Raw genomic sequence first — 23,532 nt, forward strand, 5'->3', positions numbered from 1 at the left:
CTTTCTACTCCTTACATTTTTAAAAATTGGCTCGTTACTTTAGTTTTGAATCATTTCAATGGAGTTACCGTTATTATTTTTCACGTCATCAATACCAAATTCAATCTAATTGGATGGGAATCTACGTTGCATTTGACGCACCACTACAAGATGAATCGACAGATTCGGCGGTATTCATTGGCGGCAAATCATTGCAGCTTGGTGGCGGTGGCGTTAGCATAGTAGCATGGACGACGAGATGATTGAAAATGAACACAACGGAGATCTAGTCCTATTGGCAGACATCCATTTAAAATGTAGGCAACGGCATGAAAAAAGTGGTTTCTACTTTTACTTTTATACTTTAAGTAAATTTATAAGCCTGTACTTTGTTACTTTTACTTGAGTAAAGAAGTTTAATCAGTACTTCCACTTTTACCAGAGTATTTTTTAACACAAGTATCTGTACTTTTACTCAAGTACGGAAAGTCAGTACTTTTGCCTTCTCTGCCTATTGGTTACCAGCAGTGCTGGGCACGTTACTTTGAAAAAAGTAGTTAGTTATAGTTACTAGTTACTTCTCCCATAAAGTAACTGAGTTACTAACTGAGTTACTCCACAATAAAAGTTACTAGTTACTAGCAAAAGAAACTATTGTGTTACTTTTGCGTTTCTCGCCCCCGTAACCCTCACCACCCAGCCCCCACCTTCCGCCGTGTGTTTCAAAGCCAGCTGAATAGAGCGGATGACAAAGACAAGAACCTGCAGAGAGTTTAGCATTTATTGCAACTCAACGTAAATGACATCAGAGGGGAACGCTATCTGACAGCCTATAAACCCGTCAGATGGCGTTCCCCCTGCTTAACCCTAACCCTGAACAAGAACAGCTACAGTTTCCCTTGTTCTTTGTCGGTATCGAAGCAAAAGGTGTCCATTACTGCAGCAGTATTCAGAGCTACGGCTCTGCATGTCTTTGGTGGCGTTTTGCTCCAACTTTGATCCCTTGGCTTGATTTATGTTAAAGAGGCACCGTCAACAGAGAAACATGCTTTAGTAACTTTGAAGTTCTCTTCCATTTACAATCCCAGAGTAGAAGGAGCTCTGTTGGTCCGGGGAACTGTGATGGAAGGAACAGACCAACCAATGCTAACACTCCGTAGCTTCAGTTTGATACCTTCATTCTCCATCCGGTCTGGACTTTAGCTGCTGTTATTGCAAACCTTTGGCAGATGAAACCCAAACCGCTACCATACCATACCAACTTTATTTATGAAGCACTTTATACACCGACAGGACAGGACCAAAGTGCTGTACACAATCCTAAAATACAATGCAATTATAAAATAGAAAGGATCGAGTATAAAATACATATTAGTGCACAAACAGAATAGAACAAAGTGAAACCTCTCAAATTGTGTGAAAAGCCAAAGAAAAAAGATGAGTCTTAAATATAGCAAGAGCAGAGGCCTGTCTTCTGCTCAAAGGCAAGGGTGGGTGCTGGACCGCCAACCCAGCAGTCAATCATGTGTCTCTTCTGGGCGTTTTTCACAGCATGTCCTCCAGTGGCAGGACGCCTGTAACCATGGCCTCAGTCTTGTTCCTGTAAATCAGATCGGCGATGAGGCTAATGACGTTTCACGAACACACGAGGGTTAGGGTTAGTTAGTTAGGGTTAGTTAGTTAGGGTTAGTACGAGTACTCATACTGACAAACAGACCTTTTTCTTTCTTCTTTAAGTTCAGTGGCAGATTACATCTTCACGTTTGGGTGCATCTCGCCGCCTACCATATCGGCTGTTCAAATATTCTGTTCATGCCGTCCCCCGTTTCTGGTCAGACGGGTTTCATGCTCGCAATGTTTAGATAAGAGGGAAACATTCTTTCTATGCGCCTCACAGACAGCTTTTACTCTTTGTTGTAGATCAGGCCTCTTGTTTATCCAGTTTTAATTATTAATAACTGGGTGTTTGCTCACATGCTGGCCTCCTTAAGGTTCGGTGCTCAGATTCTCACTCCTCCACCGTTCATTATGAGGCTGCAGCATATCTCAGTTAGTCCCTGGTTTCAGGATGGCTCCTCTAATTATTAATTTAAATCAAAGCTTTTATTAAATTTTAAAATATCATCTCTTTGCTAATAACCAAATTTGAAATACGCAACATAGAAAGTAGCCCACGTGCTGCTGGTTCAATTCCTGAGAACTTCTCATCATCTTCACATGCAGTTTCACTCCAGAGATGCTGATATAAAATAAAATAAATCAAATGTTGATGAATGTTACCATCTAGGGTCCTCCAGAGTCGGCATCCTGCAGGTTTTCAGCACATCTGATTTTCATTGACAGCTGATTAACAGACTTTTGCTGAACTTTAATCATCACATTCAGCTGTGCTGAAGCAGGAAACCTCTGAAAGCTGCAGGACAGCGGCCCTGCTGACATGGCTAACCTAGGATATAACACTAAATGCAGCTATTTCCAATTAAAACAGTCAATTCACAAAGAAATCAGAGTGAATTTGCACATAAAATCCTCGTTTTACTATTTATTGTTCAGTAATTTAACTTTTTTTTGAATAACTATTTTTATGTTTAAAGTTTAATTTCTTTTTATTCCATAAAGAACGGAGAAATATTTGTAAATTTATGATTCAGCTGTGAACATCAGCCCAAACCCAGCATATTGAGCACAGAAAATGTGGAAACATGTTTATTTTTAGTTTCAAAAGGTCTGTTTATAAAACGATTATAACCTAACATCCAACATTTTTACAAGCATAAAGCAAAGGTTGCAAAAACTGGAACAAATTTTCAGAAATTAAAAGTGAAATAATACATCACCGCCTTTCACTTCCCGATCCGTCCCATCAGCTCATCATCAAACGAACATCTGGGTCAATTTTATTTTCTTAATAAGACATAATTTATGTTTTTCCCTCCCTAAAACTAATAAGCGTACTAAACTATAATGTGTTAAAGGATAATAATGTATTTACTGATGAAATAAAAGCATTTAAATCCTTCCTGTTTCATCCTCTGTTCCTGATCTGTAGGAAATGGGATGCTACGCTACTTCCAGGAGCTAACTTTATCAGCTTTGGATTTAAACAGAAATCTAGTCTTTTTGAGTTTAATGTTTTACTTTCATGTTAACATTATGCTATATAGCGCGTGATCTAAAGAAAGAAACAACTATAATGCAGATAAACATGATTTAATCAGATTTACTGCTCTGATCATGATGACGTCAAAGAAGCTGTTTAACAGAGAAAATGGAAAAAGCATCAAATTATCAGCACATCGTCTACATTCAGCAACAGGATTAGCTGAACAGGACTTTGCATTAACAAGCAGTTGCACAACTATACCTAATAATTCAGCAGGTTAGTGTAGTTCACCAGCAGCAGACTGTTTTATAAAAAGTATTTCATAAGTTTTCATAATGTTTCAGCTAATTCAGCCCGTTGGGTTTGAAAAGACTGCTTTACTTTACAATCTATGCCGTGCCTTCTTTGTCTCCTTACATGATGACCTCAGTGGAAATCCAACCGGTATCACAGTCTATCTGGGCCGTCAGAGTCAGCAGGGATCCAATCCTAATGAAGTCAGACGGACAGTAGCGACGATCATTGTTCATCCAGACTACAACGATCAGACCAACAACAATGACGTTGCTCTAATGAGGCTCTCCTCAGCCGTTACTTTCACCAGCTACATCTCACCCATCTGCCTGGCGGCCTCTGACAGCACCTTCTACAGCGGCACGGACTCCTGGGTCACCGGCTGGGGGAACGTTGGATCTGATGGCAAGTTTTTATACGACAGGTTTTTCCAAGTGCTGAAAGTACAGGGCAGGGCAGCACAGAGTGAGTACCATGGATAAACCTCTTAGAAACTGCTAGGTTGAAGTTCCTGGATCAAGGGTTTCTTTCCACACAGTCCTTGAACCCCCCCAATGTACCAGTAGCAGTGAAAAGCTATGCTGAACTTGATGCTATACATACAGTTAAGGAAATATTCCTAACCAAAGGTGTGAACCGTCTCTCTTGTTCCTGGTGAGGAAACATTTTGAAAGGACTGTACCTTTACCTGGATTTGTGTGTCTTCAGACCCTCTTCCTTTTCCTCAAAACCTGATGGAGGTGGAGGTGCCAGTCATTGGAAACAGGCGGTGTAAATGTAGCAACTATGAAGTGAGCACCATCAATGACAACATGATCTGTGCAGGACTCCTGGAAGGTGGAAAGGACTCGTGTCAGGTGATGATCTTAAACTGTTTAAAGACACCTTCCTTGTTTAATCTACTCAAACTGAAATGTTTCTGCTTTTCAAGGGGGACTCAGGGGGGCCAATGGTGAGCAAACAAAATGGCCGCTGGATTCAGTCCGGAATTGTGAGTTTTGGTTTTGGCTGTGCTCTGCCGGATTACCCGGGAGTCTATGCAAGAGTCTCCCAGTATGAAGCCTGGATCAAAGCCCAAATCAGCAGCAACCAGCCGGGATTCGTCACTTTCACGTCTCCTGGCACGGACAGTGACCTCAGCATCTCCTGCAGCGGTGTGCCACCAGTCACGACCCCCGAACCACGTAAGCCCCCATGTCCCCGCATTTATTCATTTCTAATTTCATTCAAGCTGACTTTGATGAAAGGCGTAGAAAATTAAATGTGAATCTGTTGTCTTAATTCCCAGCCTTGTATTGTGGCCGGGCCCCATTGAATTCTGGGTTGGATGGCAGTTCTGTGGCGACAGCTGGTCAGTGGCCCTTCATGGCAAGCCTGCTAAAGAATGGACAGCATGTGTGTGGAGGAACCCTGGTGTCGATGGACTATGTTCTGAGCAGTGCTGACTGCTTCTCAAGGTGACTTACAGAAGATCCTCATAGGTTTTGCTCAGTTCAGACTGTTTTAATGAATGGATTCGACGTTCAGCTTTTATCTCTATCAGGGGCCCCCAACTGAAAGAAGTCCAGTACCTTAATCATGCAAACAATCTGAGGTCCAAAGACAAAAATACTTTTATATGAAACTGACCTGTTGAAAAATCAGTTGAACAGTAAAGTGAAATTCAGTTTAAGCACCAAAGAGACTGATGTCATCATAACGTCTCTTTAAATTTGCACTCAGCTGATTCAGAACATATAAGACAGACTGACCTTAGACTGGATGCAGGTCAGACCATTGCAAATCCTCCTGTCCATTTATCTCTAAATGCATGTTTTTCAAAGTCAGATTTCTGAACCTTTGACAAAGCCACTCATCTCTACGCCACCAGGTTGGTGTGCTGTGGGAAAGTCACGAGCTGGAAACTTTACAACCTGCCGTAGAGGACTTGGGGCATGTCTTCGTCACTGTTGTCAGGAATTTAAGATGCAATTTGAGGTGCATTACCGCCACCAGGTGTTGACCAAGTCAAACTGACATAGCTGTACACAGCTGGAAAGAAGAACATTTATGTTTTGCTACAGGAGTAAATGCTTTGCGGTCTGGATGTAACCATTTTAGGTCCAGACTTGGCGTTGGGGACCCTTGGACCATGCAAGGTTAGGTTGGCTTGTTTCCTGCCTCAAATCACATTGGGTGCCTGTTTCATGACTGATTATTCAAGAGGTAGATCGTCAGATCGCGGCTCTGATATGATGCAACAAAGATTATTTGAAAGCCATTGGAAACTGGAAGGCCTCCCAAACACAGGAAGGTCATTGATGGCCATAGCCATGGCTGTTCCAGGGCCCATGAATGACTCATAGGTTTCCTTCCAAACTTGTCAAAATGAACTCCTTAATGGTCAGTCTTGTTCTGTGCTTTTTAACAGTGATCAGACCTTAAAAGATCTTTTCTGTCATAAAACGGGACAAATGGACCCAATATTCAAGGTGAGAAAGCCAGTAGGAAGGTTCAAAACATTTATTACAAAAACCCAGAACAAAACAGAAGCATGCTGCTGTGGATGTGCGGCTCCTGCGGCTGCAGGAAGGGGGCGGGGCACCGCCCAATCACTGACACTCTGGTTTAACGGATTAGTCCACTCAGGAATGGACAGATCTGGGTTCCAGGAATCCATCAGAGCATGAAGGCAGGTTCAGAGTCCCGTGCGTCGAGCGTCCAGCTCAGACAGAAACACACAGACAGGCAGAATCCAACAGCAGTCCAACCATGGTTCAGGCGGGCAGATCAGGCAGGGATAGACAGTGGGTGAGAGGGAATAGAATCAGGAAAACAGAATCACTCGGGAAATGCTGAAACTGGTTGAAACCACTGGTTAAGGATTAAACTAGCCTGAAGACACTGGGTTGAAAAAGAATCTCGTTCTGGAAACAGGGACATGAATCATGGAAATAACTAGAACTGACTGACAGGACACTAAAAGAAGGCAAACAGGGAATTTAGGGCTCCAGTAGGAGAGCGACTGCACAGAAACCAAGAGAGAGCATAGGGTTATTCAGAAACCAGCCCCAGACCCCCAGCAGGGACCCCACCTAAGGGCAGGCCACCCAATGGACCCCAGGTCTCCCCAAGCCCACCCGAGATCCACCCCAGCATGATATAACCCCAAAAGACCATGTAACCAGCCTCCAGAAGTCCCACCCAGGGGCTTCCAATGCCCCCCTAGTAGGAGCAAACCTGCCTAGATCTAAACCAAACACCCCCTTCATAAGCCACAGTATCCCACCGAACTGAGCCACAGGCATCACACTCCTACTAGGAAAGGTAGCCGATTGAAGGTGTATAGAGAGATGGATTTGATGATGAGGAGGAGGCTTTCTGTGGGTTCATACACTATATTGCCAAAAGTATTTGCTCACCCATCCAAATTATTGGAATCAGGTGTTCCAATCACTTCCATGGCCACAGGTGTATAAATTCAAGCACCTAGGCATGCAGACTGTTTTTACAAACATTTGTGAAAGAATGGGTCGCTCTCAGGAGCTCAGTGAATTCCAGCGTGGAACTGTGATAGGATGCCACCTGTGCAACAAATCCAGTCGTGAAATTTCCTCGCTCCTAAATATTCCACAGTCAACTGTCAGCTGTATTATAAGAAAATGGAAGTGTTTGGGAACGACAGCAACTCAGCCACGAAGTGGTAGGCCACGTAAACTGACGGAGCAGGGTCAGCGGATGCTGACGCGCATAGTGCGAAGAGGTCGCCAACTTTCTGCAGAGTCAATCACTACAGACCTCCAAACTTCATGTGGCCTTCAGATTAGCTCAAGAACAGTGCGCAGAGAGCTTCATGGAATGGGTTTCCATGGTCGAGCAGCTGCATCCAAGCCATACATCACCAAGTGCAATGCAAAGCGTCGGATGCGGTGGTGTAAAGCACGCCGCCACTGGACTCTAGAGCAGTGGAGACGCGTTCTCTGGAGTGACGAATCGCGCTTCTCCATCTGGCAATCTGATGGACGGGTCTGGGTTTGGCGGTTGCCAGGAGAACGGTACTTGTCTGACTGCATTGTGCCAAGTGTAAAGTTTGGTGGAGGGGGGATTATGGTGTGGGGTTGTTTTTCAGGAGCTGGGCTTGGCCCCTTAGTTCCAGTGAAAGGAACTCTGAATGCTTCAGCATACCAAGACATTTTGGACAATTCCATGCTCCCAACTTTGTGGGAACAGTTTGGAGCTGGCCCCTTCCTCTTCCAACATGACTGTGCACCAGTGCACAAAGCAAGGTCCATAAAGACATGGATGACAGAGTCTGGTGTGGATGAACTTGACTGGCCTGCACAGAGTCCTGACCTCAACCCGATAGAACACCTTTGGGATGAATTAGAGCGGAGACTGAGAGCCAGGCCTTCTCGTCCAACATCAGTGTGCGACCTCACAAATGCGCTTCTGGAAGAATGGTCAAAAATTCCCATAAACACACTCCTAAACCTTGTGGACAGCCTTCCCAGAAGAGTTGAAGCTGTTCTAGCTGCAAAGGGTGGACCGACGTCATATTGAACCCTATGGATTAGGAACGGGATGTCACTTAAGCTCATATGTGAGTCAAGGCAGGTGAGCAAATACTTTTGGCAATATAGTGTATCATCCAACAGAGGGCCGGATCTATCAAAGGTTTGCGTGTATAAAAACGTGAGCTATTTCACTGCGCACGCTAAAAAATGTACAAACTGATCTATCAACAGCGTGCTAAAAGGATTTGGTCTTTAAAACGTGCTAAATAGCGCCTCTTATCCATTTAGTACTTTTTCTGCAATGAATATGCAATATGGGGCGTTTACACGCAAAAGTGCGTCTTGTGGGAGGAGAACATGTAAATATATTAATTTAGCACTCGCAAAGTGATTTATTAAACCTGAAAGCAATTTTGCTAACGGTATCTGACTCTATATTTAACACGTTTCAAAAGAAGGTGCAAATGGTCTGTATGCGTAATTGCGCACACATGGCAGCGGTTATTGCTGCAAGAAGGAGACATGGAAATGAAGCAAGGAGACGCAGAGAACACATTTTTTCACTCCGTGTGAATATTTTTGGAATGAACGAGGAAACGATCATCAAAACATTTCGTTTATCCAGCATTGCCATTTTGGAGCTGCAATTCCAGTGATTTGCTCCTCACAGAGCGTCAGCTGTACTTGTTCCTCAATGCTGGTCAGAGGCATCTCATCTACTGTGCCCCCTCCTGCTTTGTTCGCAGATGTTTTGTTATATGCCAGTTTTTCTTTGGTTCGCCTTCTAATATACTGGTATCTTCTTTTTACTTCATCCACTGTTCGCAAGGTTTCACCAACAGCTTTTACTTTATTACAGATTTTTTCACATATAGCATTCCTCTGTGTGACAGTCACACTTTTTTGCTGTAGCTCACTTAAATGTTTGTTGGCTTCATCCACCAATACCTCCATTTCCATGGGGTCGAATTTCCTTTTGCGCTTTCTGCTGTCCAAACTTGCCATGCCGCAAACCACAAAACGCGCAAAACCATCATTTAAATAGGGCGTCTCCAACAGTTTTGCGCCTGCCACCAGTTACGCAATCGCTCTTGTTAAATCACCCGCAAACCATGGTTCAGCCCCTCGCGCAAAATTCCAGTTTGCGAGCGCAAATTACTGCACGCAAAATTGGATCTTGATAAATCCGGCCCTGAATGTCTTGTTCTGCTTAATTTTTAGCCAGTTTTTATTTTACCAGTTCATGGATTTGACCAATCTCTGATGTTGTTTAAGCATCTTAGATATTTTACAATTTCAGTCCAACTCAGTCACTCTTTTCTCCTCAGTCCACTCAACGTGTCTGAGTGGATGGTGGTGTTGGGTCGCCTGAGGCAGAATGGATCCAATCCTTTTGAGATGTCTCTGAATGTGTCAGAGGTCTCTCTGAGCAACCTGTCAGATCCCAACGTCGCATTGCTTCGACTATCCACCCAACCAACCCTAAGCAGCTACATCCAGCCCATCTGCCTGGACAACGGCAGAAGCTTCCCAGTCGGATCTACATGCTGGGCAACTGGGTGGAGCTCTGGGAGAGGAGGAGGTGAGTCCAGACACAAACATTGGTTCATCAGAAATAAAGACTGGTACATAGCTGCAGGGATGTTTTATTTATCTCTGTTCCAGAGGAAGAAGTTCTGCAGGTGTTTAAAGCTCAGGTCCAGAGCTGTGGTAACAGGACCTCAAATGAGAGCATTTGTACGGAGCAGTTTCCTCTGCAGCAGGTGAGTTAAGATGTTATCATTTATTTTAGAGTCAGTTTGCACCATAATATCCATCTGAGCTGAAGTGACCTCAGAGCTCTGATCCATCCATTGTCTGAACATGGAGAGGATGGACCAACTTCCAGGACATGGATGACCACCTAGACCTGGTATCCCAGAACTTTCAGATATCTTCTTGATCCAACACATCTGAGTTACGGTTCAGTTACCTGCGCAGTAGAGGTTCTCTGCTAAGGACCAACAACTGTGATTCAGGTGTGTTAAAGCAGAGACACAGTCCTCCAGGACCTGATTCTGCCACCCTGACTAAGAAGTGGCCAGAAGTGCATTCATCAGGAGGAGTATGGTGGCTCTGGAGGAGCTGCATGGAGCTACAGCTCAGGGGGAGATATCTAGTGGGGCATGTTGGCCTAGTGGGTTGGAGCAGTGCACTCGTGTTCTAGGAAGGTTGGTAGTACCTTGTTCGATCTCCACAGCCTCTGCTCTGGCTCCCTGAGCAAGACCCTTAACCCCTGATTACTCCCTGGGTGCCGCACAATGGCAGCCCACTGCTCCCCAAGGGGAGGGGTTAAATGCAGAGGTAAGATTCTCCAAAGTGAGATCAATAAAGTTAAATTCTTCTAGAACTTCCAAAACTTTGACAGGAGTTTTGTTTAAAGGTTAGACCTGCAGCAGACCTCCTTTATTTTCACAAATATCGTCACATTCAATAAACTAGTGTTAGATTTTAGCAGAACCAGAACCAGGCTGACCATGAGCAGAAGCTCGGAGTTCCTCCCACTTCAGGGTTCAGGTTGCTCTGTGTCCGTCTGCAGATGTGGAACTTTTAGGTTGTACTGAGGAAATGTTTTCTTTTCCCGCTCAGGGTGACTCTGGAGGTCCACTCATGTGTGAACAGGACGGTGCTTGGTTCCAGGCAGCAGTGGTGCTTCCAGCCAACGCCTCCGCCGTCCTAAATCGAGAGGATTCTGTGATGCTCTTCAACAAACTCAGTCGATATCAGAATTTCCTGACTGAGAAACTTGGGACGTTTTTATCCCCAGAGCCCAGCGCTAACAGTACATCATCCAGCGGAAGCTCTCAGGCTCATTTCTCCTTGTGTTTCCATCTCCTCAACTTTGTCATATTTCTGCCTCTCTTTTCATAGAGATGCCTAAATCCATGATGGAGGACAAAGATCTCCTGAATCTCTGTCTGATTATAGATATTCAAAGAGTTTTTCTGTGGCCTGATTCTCGAGATGATCTTTCTGATCTTACATCCATTACAACTGACTCTGTTTGGACAGTTTTACAGAAAAGAAAACATTTTAATGTTTCAGCACTTCCCCACATGTTGTTTTTTGTTTTTCGGGTTGATAGACATAATGTGTGAATTTTCTGGCTGTAAGACAAACTGAGGAAAAGATAGAAGAGTTTAACTAAAAGCTTAGATTTTTTGATTTTATGTGATTTTCTGCTTGTTTAACTTGGTGAAAATGGAGGTTTTAAAAAGTGTCAATGCTTTTTATTGCTGCTGTAAAGTTTACCAATATGTTGAAAAAGTAGCTTAAGTTGAAGAGTGAAATAAGTTCATAAGCAAAATACATCAAGAGATTGTTGATTAAAGAGATTAATTTTAATGTCAGAAGTCTGATTGGTTAAATATGTTCATTTAATCTGAATTACTGTGACGATGCACTTATTATGCACAATATAGCTTGATAAAGATAATTCTAATGACATTATAATGATAATTCTTAACATGGTGTGGTGCTTGTAAATTAACTGATTGGTTTGGGGAGTTTTATGGTGTATATTGTTTACATAATTATAAACAAATAAAGATAAATATCAATAAAAATATTGTGAGTTTAAAGTTGACTCCCAGTTAGGGGTCTGATATTTACAGGAAACATTTTTCTACACGTGGGACTTAAAGTTGATTCCTGATTAAAGTTAAGATCAAGTTTTTTTTAGCATTTAATCTACATGCGCAGCAATCTCCTTATTTCATTGTTTGTAAATTCTTAGTCTTCATGACAAACACAACAAACAAACACTTAAATTCAAAGGCAACTGGACTTTGGCTGTTTTTCTGAAGATGTTTCCTCTCCCATCCAGGAGTCTTTATTCTGTTGGCTTCACTAGAACCAAGCTCTGATGTATTTAAGCAGCAATTAGGTTCATTCTTCTCTGTCTTAGACTCAACTTCATTTATCCTTTGGGATTACTCCTTCAGAGAAATTCTGAACACAATTTTTCTTTTTTTCTTTTTAAGATGGCAGCGCCTAAAGGCAGCGGCTTGCTGCAGCTCCAGACAAATACACAAAATATGCCGATTAGAACACTTCAAAGTATCTATGCGTCTATGACTGCCAGCGCCTGCTGGAGCTTCGGTAACAAAATGATGTTTCTGGACTCTTAAATACAGAAACTCTTGACCGTTTAAAAGCTGTGGAGTGCTTCGGATGGACATAAACACCAAAGGAGCAGGCCGTGCTGGGTGCGATGGGGTAAACGGGGCTGCAGAGGTGTGCTAATGGCGAAGCTAAGAAGAAATCCCTCAGACCTTTGTTACCATCAATCCTGCTCTTCAACATCTACGACTCAAACTCTCTTCAAATAAGGAGATTAGTAACTGCTGCACCATCATCCTGACTGAATCATGGCTTCATTCATCGATACGGGACAATGCTGTTAGCCTGGAGGGTCTCCCCCAACACCTCCCCGATTGAAACAATGACCTGAGCTGTAAGATTAAAGAAGGTGGGGGGGGGGGGGGGGGGGGGGGGTGGGGGGGGGGGGTGCATGTAAACAGCAGCTGGTGTTAAAATGCTGGATCAGTCGCCAGCTTCTGCTCTCCAGGACATAGAGAGTTCTCGACTGTTAACTGCAGGCCGTTCTATCTGCCCAGAGAGTTCAGTGTTAGCATCACCCCCCCCCCCCCCCCCCCCCCCCCCCACCCCCACCACCCCCCACCCCACCACCCAGCGCTAACACTAAAGAGGCCATGAAGACTCTATACCAGGCAATCTCTGAGCTCCAATCTGCACACAGAGGCTGTTTCCATCATTGCTGGGGATTTTAACCAGGCTAACTAGAAGACTGTTCTCCCTCATTTCTACCAACATCTAGACTTTGCAATCTGGAAACTGTTTAGACCTGGTTTACTCTAACATCAAAGATGCATTCAGAGCAGCCCCCCGCCCCCACCTCGGTTCATCAGACCATCTCTCTGTCATACTAATTCATGCATGTAGGCCCAAGTGCAAAGAATCAGGCACCTTTGAAAAAAGGACCTCAGGGACAAAGGACACACCTTTGAAGACCAGTCTTAAGATTTTGGACAGAGAGGACAGATGGTGTGAAAGAGGGGTGAAGGAATCCTTCTTTATGAAAAGAGAAAATTCATCAATGATCAGTTTGGGAGGACTGAGGTTTCAGCTTCCAAGCATTTACAATTCAGTCCTGAAACTCATTCCAAAGAAATATAGGACCTCTGATCATGAAACAAACAAAAGGCTCCAACAATCCATGAGAACAAGGAACGGCTGTTTGATTAGCATCTGACTGGAATGTTCTTAGGAGAATTAACCTAACTGCTGCTTAAATACATCAGAGCTCCATCTACAGATTGATCTAGTGGAGCCGACAGAATAAAGACTCCTGGATGGGGGAGGAAGTGTCTTCAGAGAAACTAAGCCAAAGTACCTCCATTTAAGCCTGTTTTGTGCTCTTTTTTGACTTAATGTCTAAGTCATAAAAATCCGCTTTTGCAGTTTGATGTCTCAAACTTTGTAAGGTAAGTGACATTGCTTTGAAAGAATTGATGTCACACTTCAGCTGAATCTCTACTTCCTCTTCATACTGGGTTATTTCTTAAACCAATACAATTTCTAAGACTTTCAAACCTAATGAGTATAACCCTGCTTAGAGTTCTTTGAAATCTTATTGGCTAGAGTGAAAAAAAAGGTTAGCTGGCTTCTTAACCATCCCCTTCATGATGTCACCCTCCTATTGTAGTTATCAGAAAGTCCAGTCCAATCCAACCTGCTACCACACCTAGTCTACAATCACTCTTACTGTCTTAACAGCTGCATTCTGAGAAGCCAGTTTTTCCTGTCTCTCTTTCTTATAAACATTTTTCCTCTTCTGTCCTTGTTTATAGAAGACACAAACTAACTGGTTCAGAACTTCCACTATGATACAGCAGCTTGGTGTTCCCGCAGTCTTATGACTCATTTTGAACTTTGTACTTTAATAAACCTGAATAAAAGATTTTCATCATTATATTGTTTAGATAATTATATTTTTCCACCTTAGAAAATTTCATAGTAACAAGACAGTTTAGTAGATTTTCTGTTTAGCTTATTTATTTAGCTCCAACTCACTTCATATAATCTCAGGTCACTTTATAGATCCAGATCAACCCGACCAGCCAGTCAGATATGTTCAAAGTTTTATATTTAAGCAAAACCAGCTGATTACATTGACTCATAGTTTCTTCAGCAAATCATTAACACATACATCATGTCAGTTATTTCGCCCCAAGCCTTTAAAACAGCAATTATCAAACCATTGTTGATAAAGAGAAGCTTGAACAAACAAATCCTGCAGAATTATAGGCCCATCTCATACCTCACCTTCACCAGTAAGATTATTGAAAAAAATTGTTTCAACTGTTTAATGCCTTTTATCGATGACTGGCTGCTTCCAGTCAGATTTCTCCACCAACCACAGCACAGAGATGGCCCTGATAACAGTTTTTTTTTTTTTTTTGATACAACGCATAAAGATCAGATGAAAATCAGATCAGAAAATGCATTGTCCACATGTTTTTTTAGCAAGCTTTTTGAAAGAGGAAATATAGCAGCAAGATTTAAGCAAAATGTAGAAATTAACCCTCCCAACCCCTTTTCATAACAACTGGCAGTTAAGAGGCATAAAAATAGAGCTTTGGAAGCAGATAGCTTGTATTTCTGGAGAGATGAAAAGGTGATAAGAAATTGAGGAAATGCACCTTCTGAACTGAACTGTTAGGACCAGAGATTGAACCCAGGTCACCAGTTTGGCACGTTAGAGTGGAAACCATGGAGCTACAGTCCAGGTCCATTGAAAACCCCAAGTGCAGCGATCCTACTAAAAAAGATTCAGTTTTATTTTTGTATTAAAAAAAAATCAGTTCAGTTTAAAACAGTTCATTTATTTAAAAAAAATACAAACTAAAAAAAAAAGTCCTGGGGCATTTCAGAAATAAAAAAATGACTAATGATCCAAAACAGAACAAAGATGCACAGACTGTATTTTCCAAAAAAGGTTTGAACCTAAACATTTGAGACTGAGATATAAAATACAATATGCCATAAAATGTATTAAAGTAACTATTCAATTAAATTACTTAACCAAACTAAGGGTCTCTCTCACCCCCACCCCCCCACCCCGGCTGCTGAACTGAGTCCCTTAGACGGCAGACTTAGAAGGTCTTTCGTTGCATTACTCATCACCATGGTAACGGTCCAAGCTCTGGCAGCTACTGTTGCCATGATACACAAACATGATGCTCATACCGTAAACATTTAATTAGGCCTAGATTTTTTAAACTTTATTTTAAAGGAACAGTCCACTTATTCCAAAAGAGTTGAAAAGCAATCCACTGGACTTTGTTTTTCGAGTTTCATTGTTGAACGAAGCCTTGTTTTTGTTTAGAAAACATGAAGATTGAAACGTCTTTGACTTCTTTGTTAGCCTGTAATGCCACATACCTGTCTATGCCTCTGAAAGGGGTGTTGGGGCTTACATGATCAGTTCAGGCGGGACTTAATATGGCTTACCCTCCATGGGCAGTGTGAGAAGTTGGTAAGGGGAGGAAGTAGCTACCAATTCGGGAAGGCCCCAGGCCAGGGGTCGGCAACCTGCGGCTCTTTAGTACCCCCTTTTTTCAAAAATGTATAAATTTTTTGTTGTAATATGGTGAGCAGGAGGTCAGACAAACATTCACTGTTTTCCAATGCTGTAAAATGTGTATGATAAATAAATGTAAACAATACATGTAAATATTTCTTTGCATAATAGCCATAGAGAACAGGAGTCATAGCCTACAGCACGTTTCAGCACAGCCTGGTGTCAGATAAACAAAGCAGCAGGTATATGAATCTCAGAGGGAAAAAAGGAAGATAGCTGATGAGAACAGAAGATTCAAAGGAGAATGGAGTGACTCATTTGTTTCCATTATCAATGCGGAAGGATTGACTGCATTTTTGTTTACTAATGTCAAAAACTAACGAGTAATTTGGAAAGGCATTTCCAGGGAAGGCATGCTAAATATGCAGCATCACAAAGTTGGGACTTAGAGAAAAAGTGTGATTGCAGAACTTCTGGATAAATTACAGGAGCGCAAAAAATAGATTTAAGGAGTGGATTGCATCTCCAAACTCCACTTTCTCTGCTAGTTTTGTTGCAAGCATAGAAAACCGTTCATAGATCTAACAGGTAACACTCTGATGCAGGGATGTGAAATTTCTTCCATTTTTTTTCCTAAAAAAACCTCCAAGTAAAAATAACACCAAGGAAAGCTGGAGACAGACTATGTGGGATTTAAGGGTTGGACAGCACTGCTCTGATGGATGTCAGCTGCTGCTTGATTTCTCATGATTCAAACAACTCTTTGACTCACTGTTCTGACTCTTGAAAAAGATGGTTGCATTTTCCTGCTGCTCCTTTTCCTCCCTGCTCTGTCTCTTCTTTGCCGTGTCTTGTCTTTTCTGAGCTCTCTCTTCCTATCATCCAACAAGGGATGATAGGAAGAGAGAGCTCATTTGCATTGAGATCATTTGCATGGAGAGACCAGCTGACCTAAGGCGGATTTATACTTCAAAACTAGGTCTTCTGCATGGGTGTCGCGGTAGGCGCAGAGACATCCCTGCCGCCTCCGCAGACACTCTGCTGCACCTCTCCCAAATTGTAGGTCACCACAGATGGCACAGCAGACAGGAAGAATCTGATTGGTCAAATCTACATCCGCTCTAAACTATGCGTCTCCTGTTTAAACCTTACCGGCTTGCTGTGTTTGTATGACCACGGTTGTGGAAAACGACTCATGCAGTTGGACCAGATAAAAGAACGAGGTGCCCAAAAACGCTGGGACCTTTTTTCCAACTGGATCCCCGCTCATTTTCGCCCTTATGTTCCTCCGTTTTCGCACAAACTGGCCCCCACTTCGGCCGTATCTAGACCCACAGCTAGTTCGTGCTTTTCCCCTTTTGCGTTGTGGGGTGGAATAAACAGACCACACTTCAATATTAAACATAAATCAAAGATGGCTGCGTCATACCCACAACAAGCTTACTGCGACACACTGCTGCGGGACTATAACCAGCCCTTTAGTCCTCCCCGGGTGACTGAGCTCCTCACAATATCTCTATGGGAGAGCCTAGGCACGCTACGAAGAAAAGTCATTTCAGCTGCTTGTATCTGGGATTTTGTTATTTCGGTCATGACCCAAAGCTCAGGGTAGGAACGTAGATCGACCGGTAAATCGAGAGCTTTGCTTTTTGGCTCAGCTCTCTCTTCACCACAACAGACCGGTACTGGGCACGCTTCACAGCAGACGCCGGATCAATCCGCCTATTGATCTCCTGTTCCATCTTCTCCTCATTCATGAACAAGACCCTAAGATTCTTAAACTCTTTCACTAGGGGCAGCACATCCTCCCCGACCCGGAGAAGGCACTGCACCCATTTCTGGCTCAAGACCATGGTCCGGCGATTTGGAGGCACTGATCCTCATCCCGGCCACTTCACATTCTGCTGTGAACCACTCGAATGAGATCTGTAGATCATGCCCTGATGAAGTTAATAGAACCACATCATCTCAGACGCAATCCTAAGGACACCAAAACAGATCCCCTCAACACCTTGGCTGTGCCTAGAAATTCTGTCCATAAAAGTTACGAACAGAATCGTTGACAAAGGGCAACCTTGGCGGAGTCCAACCCTCACCGGAAACGAGTCCGACTTACTGCCAGCAATGCGGGCAAGGCTCTGACACCGGTCATACAGAGACCTAACAGCCCCTATTAAAGGGCCTGGTACTCCATACTCCCGGAGTACCCCCCCCCCCCCCCCCCCCCCCCCCCCCCCCCCCGAGGGACACGGTCGAATGCCTTCTCCAGATCCACAAAACATGTAGACTGGTTGGAAAACTCCCATGCACCCTCCAGAATCCTGCTGAGGGTGTAGAGCTGATCCAGTGTTCCACGGCCAGGATGAAAACCACACTGCTCCTCCTGAATCTGAGATTCGACTACTCGACGGACCCTCCTTTCCTGAACCCCAGAATAGACCTTACCAGCGAGGCTTAAGAGTGTGATTCCTCTGTAGTTGGAACACAGTATAAATAGTGTTGGTACTGCACTGCTTTCTCCTCTTGAGAGGCCGGATTGTGGACCAGAATCACTTCAAAGCCGTACGGAAGTCTTTCTCCATGGCCTCTCCGAACTCTTCCAACTCCAGAGTTTTTGCCTCAGCGACCAGCTGTTGGGATTTTATGTTCAATGCCCATCCATGTTGGATGCCATATTAATGTTCTATTCAATTCCCAGCCAGCTGGAAATTTATATTTCTAATACTTTAAGATGTTTATTTCCTTCCCCTCTAGGGGGGGTAAATATCTTATTAATCAGATATAATTTCAGCTGTTATATATTGTTTATGAACACACACCCTACTAACTGTGTGTTAGAACAATAAATGAAAGAGTGATTCAAGCTCTAATCGTGGTCAAACAGTTAATTCTGCACATAAATGGAATAAATTCACCACAACTTCTGTTCAAAATATAAGAGTTTAACAAAAATTATTCAGCTCCAAGTCAACATATTTCAGTTTAAGTCTCTTAACTAAGACTAGTAAAACTAAACTAACTAAACTACTTTGTACAAAGAGGAAGGAAAACATGGTTGAAAACTACATTACAGTTTAAGGTGGATTTTGTGTTTGAAAACCAAAGTTTATCTGGAAGAATTTGGGATGTGATTAAATTAGCTTTTCACTAATTTAGTAAAATTGGAATTGGAAATTGGAGACGGACGTTAGAAGAAGGAGGTTTTACTACAGGAATGAGCAGCTAAGATCTCGCAAGAGCTGAGAGTAAGGCCCCGTCCACACGAAGTCAAAACGAACACGAAACGCTGATATTTTCCAAAACGTTTGCCGTAAAGACGGAGACGTAAAATAAATGTGAGCGTCCACATGAATGCATGAAAACGCTGCAAAATGTATGCCAGGCCTGTAAGTGGCGCTGTGGTGCCAAAGCAAAAATAAGCGACGAAATGTTGGGCATGCGCAGTAATATTTATACATGTTTGCCCTGCGGGTCCATTTTCGTGGTTCCGTCAAATTCAGGTGATGAACTATGTCGTCGATATTGCTCTGTTCTTCCTGGAGATATTCCAGAAGAAGAAGATTCTGTTGTAAGGCCGACAGCAGGGTGAGTAGCATGAGCAGCAACCATTCAACACAGTACGGCGCCATTGTTGTTGTGATACTGTGTCGCGCATGCGTGTTTAGAGGCGACGCTATGACGCATGCGTGTAAAAAAAAAATGCGGTTAGAGCATAAGATGGAAACGCGAAAACGGCGTTTCGAAATCTTCCCACTCTGAAGGCTGAATAAAAAAAAGATCGTTTACAGACCCCCGAAACGCCGGCTTCGTGTGGATGAGAGGCTGGTTTGGTGAAAAATTTGTGCGTTTAGGCCAGGGTTCGGCTTCGTGTGGACGGGGCCTAAGTAAAATGGCGACATACATGTAATTCAAAACAAATCCATTCAGGTAAGTACAAGCCAATAATTGTAAATTTAAAAAAAGGCAGGTTTAAACTTTAATTATTGTCCCTTATTTTCCGAGGGAATGAACTGAAAGACGAGACCTTGACAAGCCTTGAGAGCTACCAGGACAAGTGTTTTGACAACATCGTAATGGGGAGCCGAGGAATCCCGCATCCTCATCAATGCCTTCTACTAAACGATGTCGATCTAGCTCAACCAGTTCTACTTCTACTTTGTCTCCAGACAGGAGCTTCAGCGATGTCCTGGAATCCATCGATGAAAAGCTAACTAGCCTAGACGCTCGCCTCGCCTTGGTAGGAGTCCCGCATAAGGAGTTTCAAGCTCTCTGAGAGTAGCTGGAATACAGCCAAGCGCAGCTAGCCTCCGTTACCGCTGAGAACGAAGCGCTGAAGGGGAAGGTCACCGAACTCACTGAGGGGATGATCCAGCTGTCCGGCGAAAATAAGAAGATTAAGGAATCCATTCTGGACTTTCAGTCGCGGAGCATGAGAGACAATCTTGTCTTCGCAGGAATTGATGAGCGGCAGGAGGAGGATCCCGAGGCGACAATCCGTGAGTTCCTCCAGCAGAAGCTAAAAATCCCGGCGAATCAGGTAAAAAACATCACCTGCCATCGCGTTAACCGGCTCGGAGGTAAGAAGCCTGATAAAACCCATCCTAGACCGATCTTAGCTAAGTTTGAGCTTTACAAGCAGAAAGAGCAGGTCAGGAGTCAGGGCAGAGAGCTGAGAGGAACAGATTTCAGCGTTAATGACCAGTTTCCAAAGGAAATATTAGATCCATTCTTAATCCTAATCACGAAGAAATATATCAGTAAATGCATCAGAGCTACAGTAGCAGTTGACAAACTTTATATTAATGGTCAGTTGTTCAGGGATCAGAAGATCACTCCTTGGCTTTATTAGATGCACAACAGGTGGATTTAAAACCTGTGACACCTGATTAAAGTGTATAGAACATTTCACCGTGATAAATGAAATATATGTACAGCTCTAGTTCCCTACTGAGTTCTATTAAGAGTTCTGGAACATTCTGGCCCCAACGTTCCACAGAATGCTGCAGGAAACTCAAGTTATTGGCAAATTTCTAGTTAATATGAATTCTGCCACTATTAGTCTCCTGCTTAAGCCAGGCAAAGATCCTATGATTCCCACCAGCTATCGTCCCATATCCTTAATTAATGTGTAAAGCTTTAGCAAAACCATTAGATAAAGTCACTCCTCTCATAATCCACCCAGATCAAGCTGGTTTCATTAAAGGAAGGCAGTCAGCCGCTAACACACGCAGACTGCTGAATTTAATAGAATAATCCTACAGTAAAAATATAAAATCCTACATATTGTCTTTAGATGCAGAAAAATCCCTGCTTGAAATTATCCTCATCAAGGCAAAGAGACAAGAACAGCTGAGCGAGGCGACTATAAATGGGCTGAGAAACAACTGAGAGGAATGAAGGTGATTGGGAGAGCGGCAGGTTCACCTGCTTCTCTAATTAACAGAGCTGAACAGACAGGCAGAGGTAAACAGCCAGTCAGGCCAAAATCAGCCTGAAGCTGCGTTCTAATTGTCTAATGTTTACAGCAGAGCTGATGCTTGTATAAACATTGTCTGCTGGGTAACAATAAATACGTCAAATTTAAAGAGTCTGACTGGTTTGGCGCTCATTAACAAACACAAGTAAACTGTCTGGAAAATAACTTCCTTCCACAGCAGAACTGGTTCATCTAATGATGAATCACTGCAAACAAAAACAACAGAAGATGTTTGTTGGCTGAATTCCTGTCAGCAAAAAGCTTGAAATAGTTTCACTCTTTCCTCTTAACGTGCATTCCCGTTTGTTTTTTCACATTTTTTTTATTTTCCATTGCTCTCAAAACGAGATTAAAACAACAAGATAAAAAAAGATTTTAAAAAAACAATCTTCAGTTCCTGTTTTCCTCTTTCCCTCCTTAACCTGCGTAGAACTTTATTCAACGCAGTATTGATCTTTTTAGATTCATTTATTTTGTTCTGAGAGAACTCTCCTGTCTTCATTTAGATCTCTGTCAGTGATCAGACCAGTTTTCAGAAATATTTCCTTCCTTATCATAAGCTGCTGGCACCAGTAAGGCTGCCAACTCCTTGGCCAGGCACTGGTTTCCACCCTAACCACCACAATTCATCTTTGTTTGCACTTTGCTGTGAAAGGATTTTGAAAACATTTGACTTGAACCTGAGTGTATTTTGACACATATTTTTGTGCAAAATATGGGACCATTGGCAACCGTGAGCACCAGATCTAGAGGCCAGAGGCTCGTTCCATGAAACCCGCTCAACCATCTGGGATTCCCCCCAGTCTAACCAGTCCACATTAACAGTAATCAGAACCAGCTTTACCACCAAGCTGACTGTCAAATCGCTTAATCATCCAGCTTGAACTGGTCATTAATCTGTGATCTGTGCACAGATAAAGGGCGGGCTTAAGGGAGTAGACCAATCAGAACCAGGAGCGCAGAGCGCCGAATTTCTGAGAGGAACAAAAACTCATCTAAAGGTGCAGAGCAGGAGGAAGAGATGTAGTTTAACACAAATCTCTGTATCAATATATATATATATATTGATTTACATATATATATTTTAAAGAATCCTTCATTTGCAGCAATTTTAGCATTGCAGACCTTTGGCACTCAGTTGTGCAACGCGGCCTCCCACTTCTTTTTCTACTCTGGTTGGAGCCTGTTTGTGCTCCTCTCAAGGGAGTAGTACACACCGTCGTAGGAAATCTTTAATTTCTTAGAAATTCCTCGCATGGAATATCCTTCATTTCTAAGAACAAGAATAGACTGTCGAGTTTCAGATGAAAGTTCTCTTTTTCTGGCCATTTAATTTTAATTTAATTGACGCCACAAATGTGATGCTCCAGAAACTCAATCTGCTCAAAGGAAGGTCAGTTTTGTAGCTTCTGTAACGAGCTAAACTGTTTTCAGATGTGTGAACATGATTGCACAAGGGTTTTCTAATCATCAATTAGCCTTCTGAGCCAATGAGCAAACGCATTGTACCATTAGAACACTGGAGTGATAGTTCTCTATACACCTATGTAGATATTTCACCAAAAACCAGACATTTGCAGCTAGAATAGTCATTTACCACATTAGCAATCTATAGAGTGTATTTCTTTAAAGTTAAAACTAGTTTAAAGTTATCTTCATTGAAAAGTACAGAGCTTTCCCTTCAAAAATAATGACATTTCAATGTGAGCCCAAACTTTTGAACAGTAGTGTATATATGTATAAACTCATTGACTCGAACCCCTAACAAAATGACAATAAAGTTTGTCAAAGTCTTTTGTTTTAGAGGACTAGTGGCTCTTTTTTTTATTTTTTTTTATGGAGAGTAGGCTGACAGCAAAGGGGGGATGAGAGGGGAGAGACATGCGGGAAAAGACCAAAGCTGGATTGGAACTCAGGTCCCCCGCTTCGAGGTGTAAGGCCTCCATTTATGGGACGTGTGCAACAACCACTGCACCATCAAAGCACGTTTGCTAGTTTGTTGTGATGTAAGAACCTCATAGCAATCACCTTTCATCCTAATTTAAACAGCTGTGCTTTAACGTTTAACCAATTTAACAGGGACAGGGGAGCAATTGACTGCGGCTCTGTGTGCCAGGGGCCCCTGCGCCTTAAGGGGCCATGAGTCAGACCCCTTAAGGCGCTGCTTTTATCCCTGTGGAAGATAGGAGCCATGAACGCTGTCCAGAGGCCATTTTCCTCGATAAGTTTATCAACTGGTGCTACAGTTCTGAACGCATCCACAGGTGGCGGCAGGTAGGGGAGGGGCTGGTAGTTCTGGGCCCTTCCTCCAATACATCCAGGGGAGTTTTATTAAGGGGGAGATTGAAATCCAAAATAGAGCAGGCTGCACAGAATTTTCCATCAGCCTTGTGGTCGTTTGTTGCTGGGCTCCTCGTGGCGAATCCAATACTCTGAATCTGTTGGGCTTTTCCTCCTTGAAGCGAATGTGAACATCCTAGATATTATCCCATCTCACCTTTGAGTTCAGCGACCGCAGCCAGCCTGCGTTCATCACACCCAG

At 43.0% G+C, this 23,532-nt stretch overlaps 1 protein-coding gene across 1 annotated transcript in view; it reads left to right on the forward strand.

Annotated features, from left to right (window-relative positions):
- The window catches only part of LOC119789989, a 53,181-nt gene that overhangs the window by 3,360 nt on the left and 26,289 nt on the right, over positions 1 to 23,532 (forward strand). The window contains exons 4-13 of the mRNA XM_038295270.1: positions 3,513 to 3,781; positions 4,085 to 4,233; positions 4,308 to 4,560; positions 4,665 to 4,833; positions 9,198 to 9,451; positions 9,535 to 9,632; positions 10,498 to 10,776; positions 17,308 to 17,368; positions 19,681 to 19,751; positions 19,794 to 20,091. Coding sequence (XP_038151198.1) covers positions 3,513 to 3,781; positions 4,085 to 4,233; positions 4,308 to 4,560; positions 4,665 to 4,833; positions 9,198 to 9,451; positions 9,535 to 9,632; positions 10,498 to 10,776; positions 17,308 to 17,368; positions 19,681 to 19,751; positions 19,794 to 20,091 — 1,901 coding nt within the window. The remainder of the gene's footprint in view (positions 1 to 3,512; positions 3,782 to 4,084; positions 4,234 to 4,307; positions 4,561 to 4,664; positions 4,834 to 9,197; positions 9,452 to 9,534; positions 9,633 to 10,497; positions 10,777 to 17,307; positions 17,369 to 19,680; positions 19,752 to 19,793; positions 20,092 to 23,532) is intronic.

This window comes from Cyprinodon tularosa, unplaced genomic scaffold (genome assembly GCF_016077235.1).
Source record: "Cyprinodon tularosa strain WSP-4 unplaced genomic scaffold, ASM1607723v1 ctg352, whole genome shotgun sequence".
NCBI lineage: Eukaryota > Metazoa > Chordata > Actinopteri > Cyprinodontiformes > Cyprinodontidae > Cyprinodon > Cyprinodon tularosa.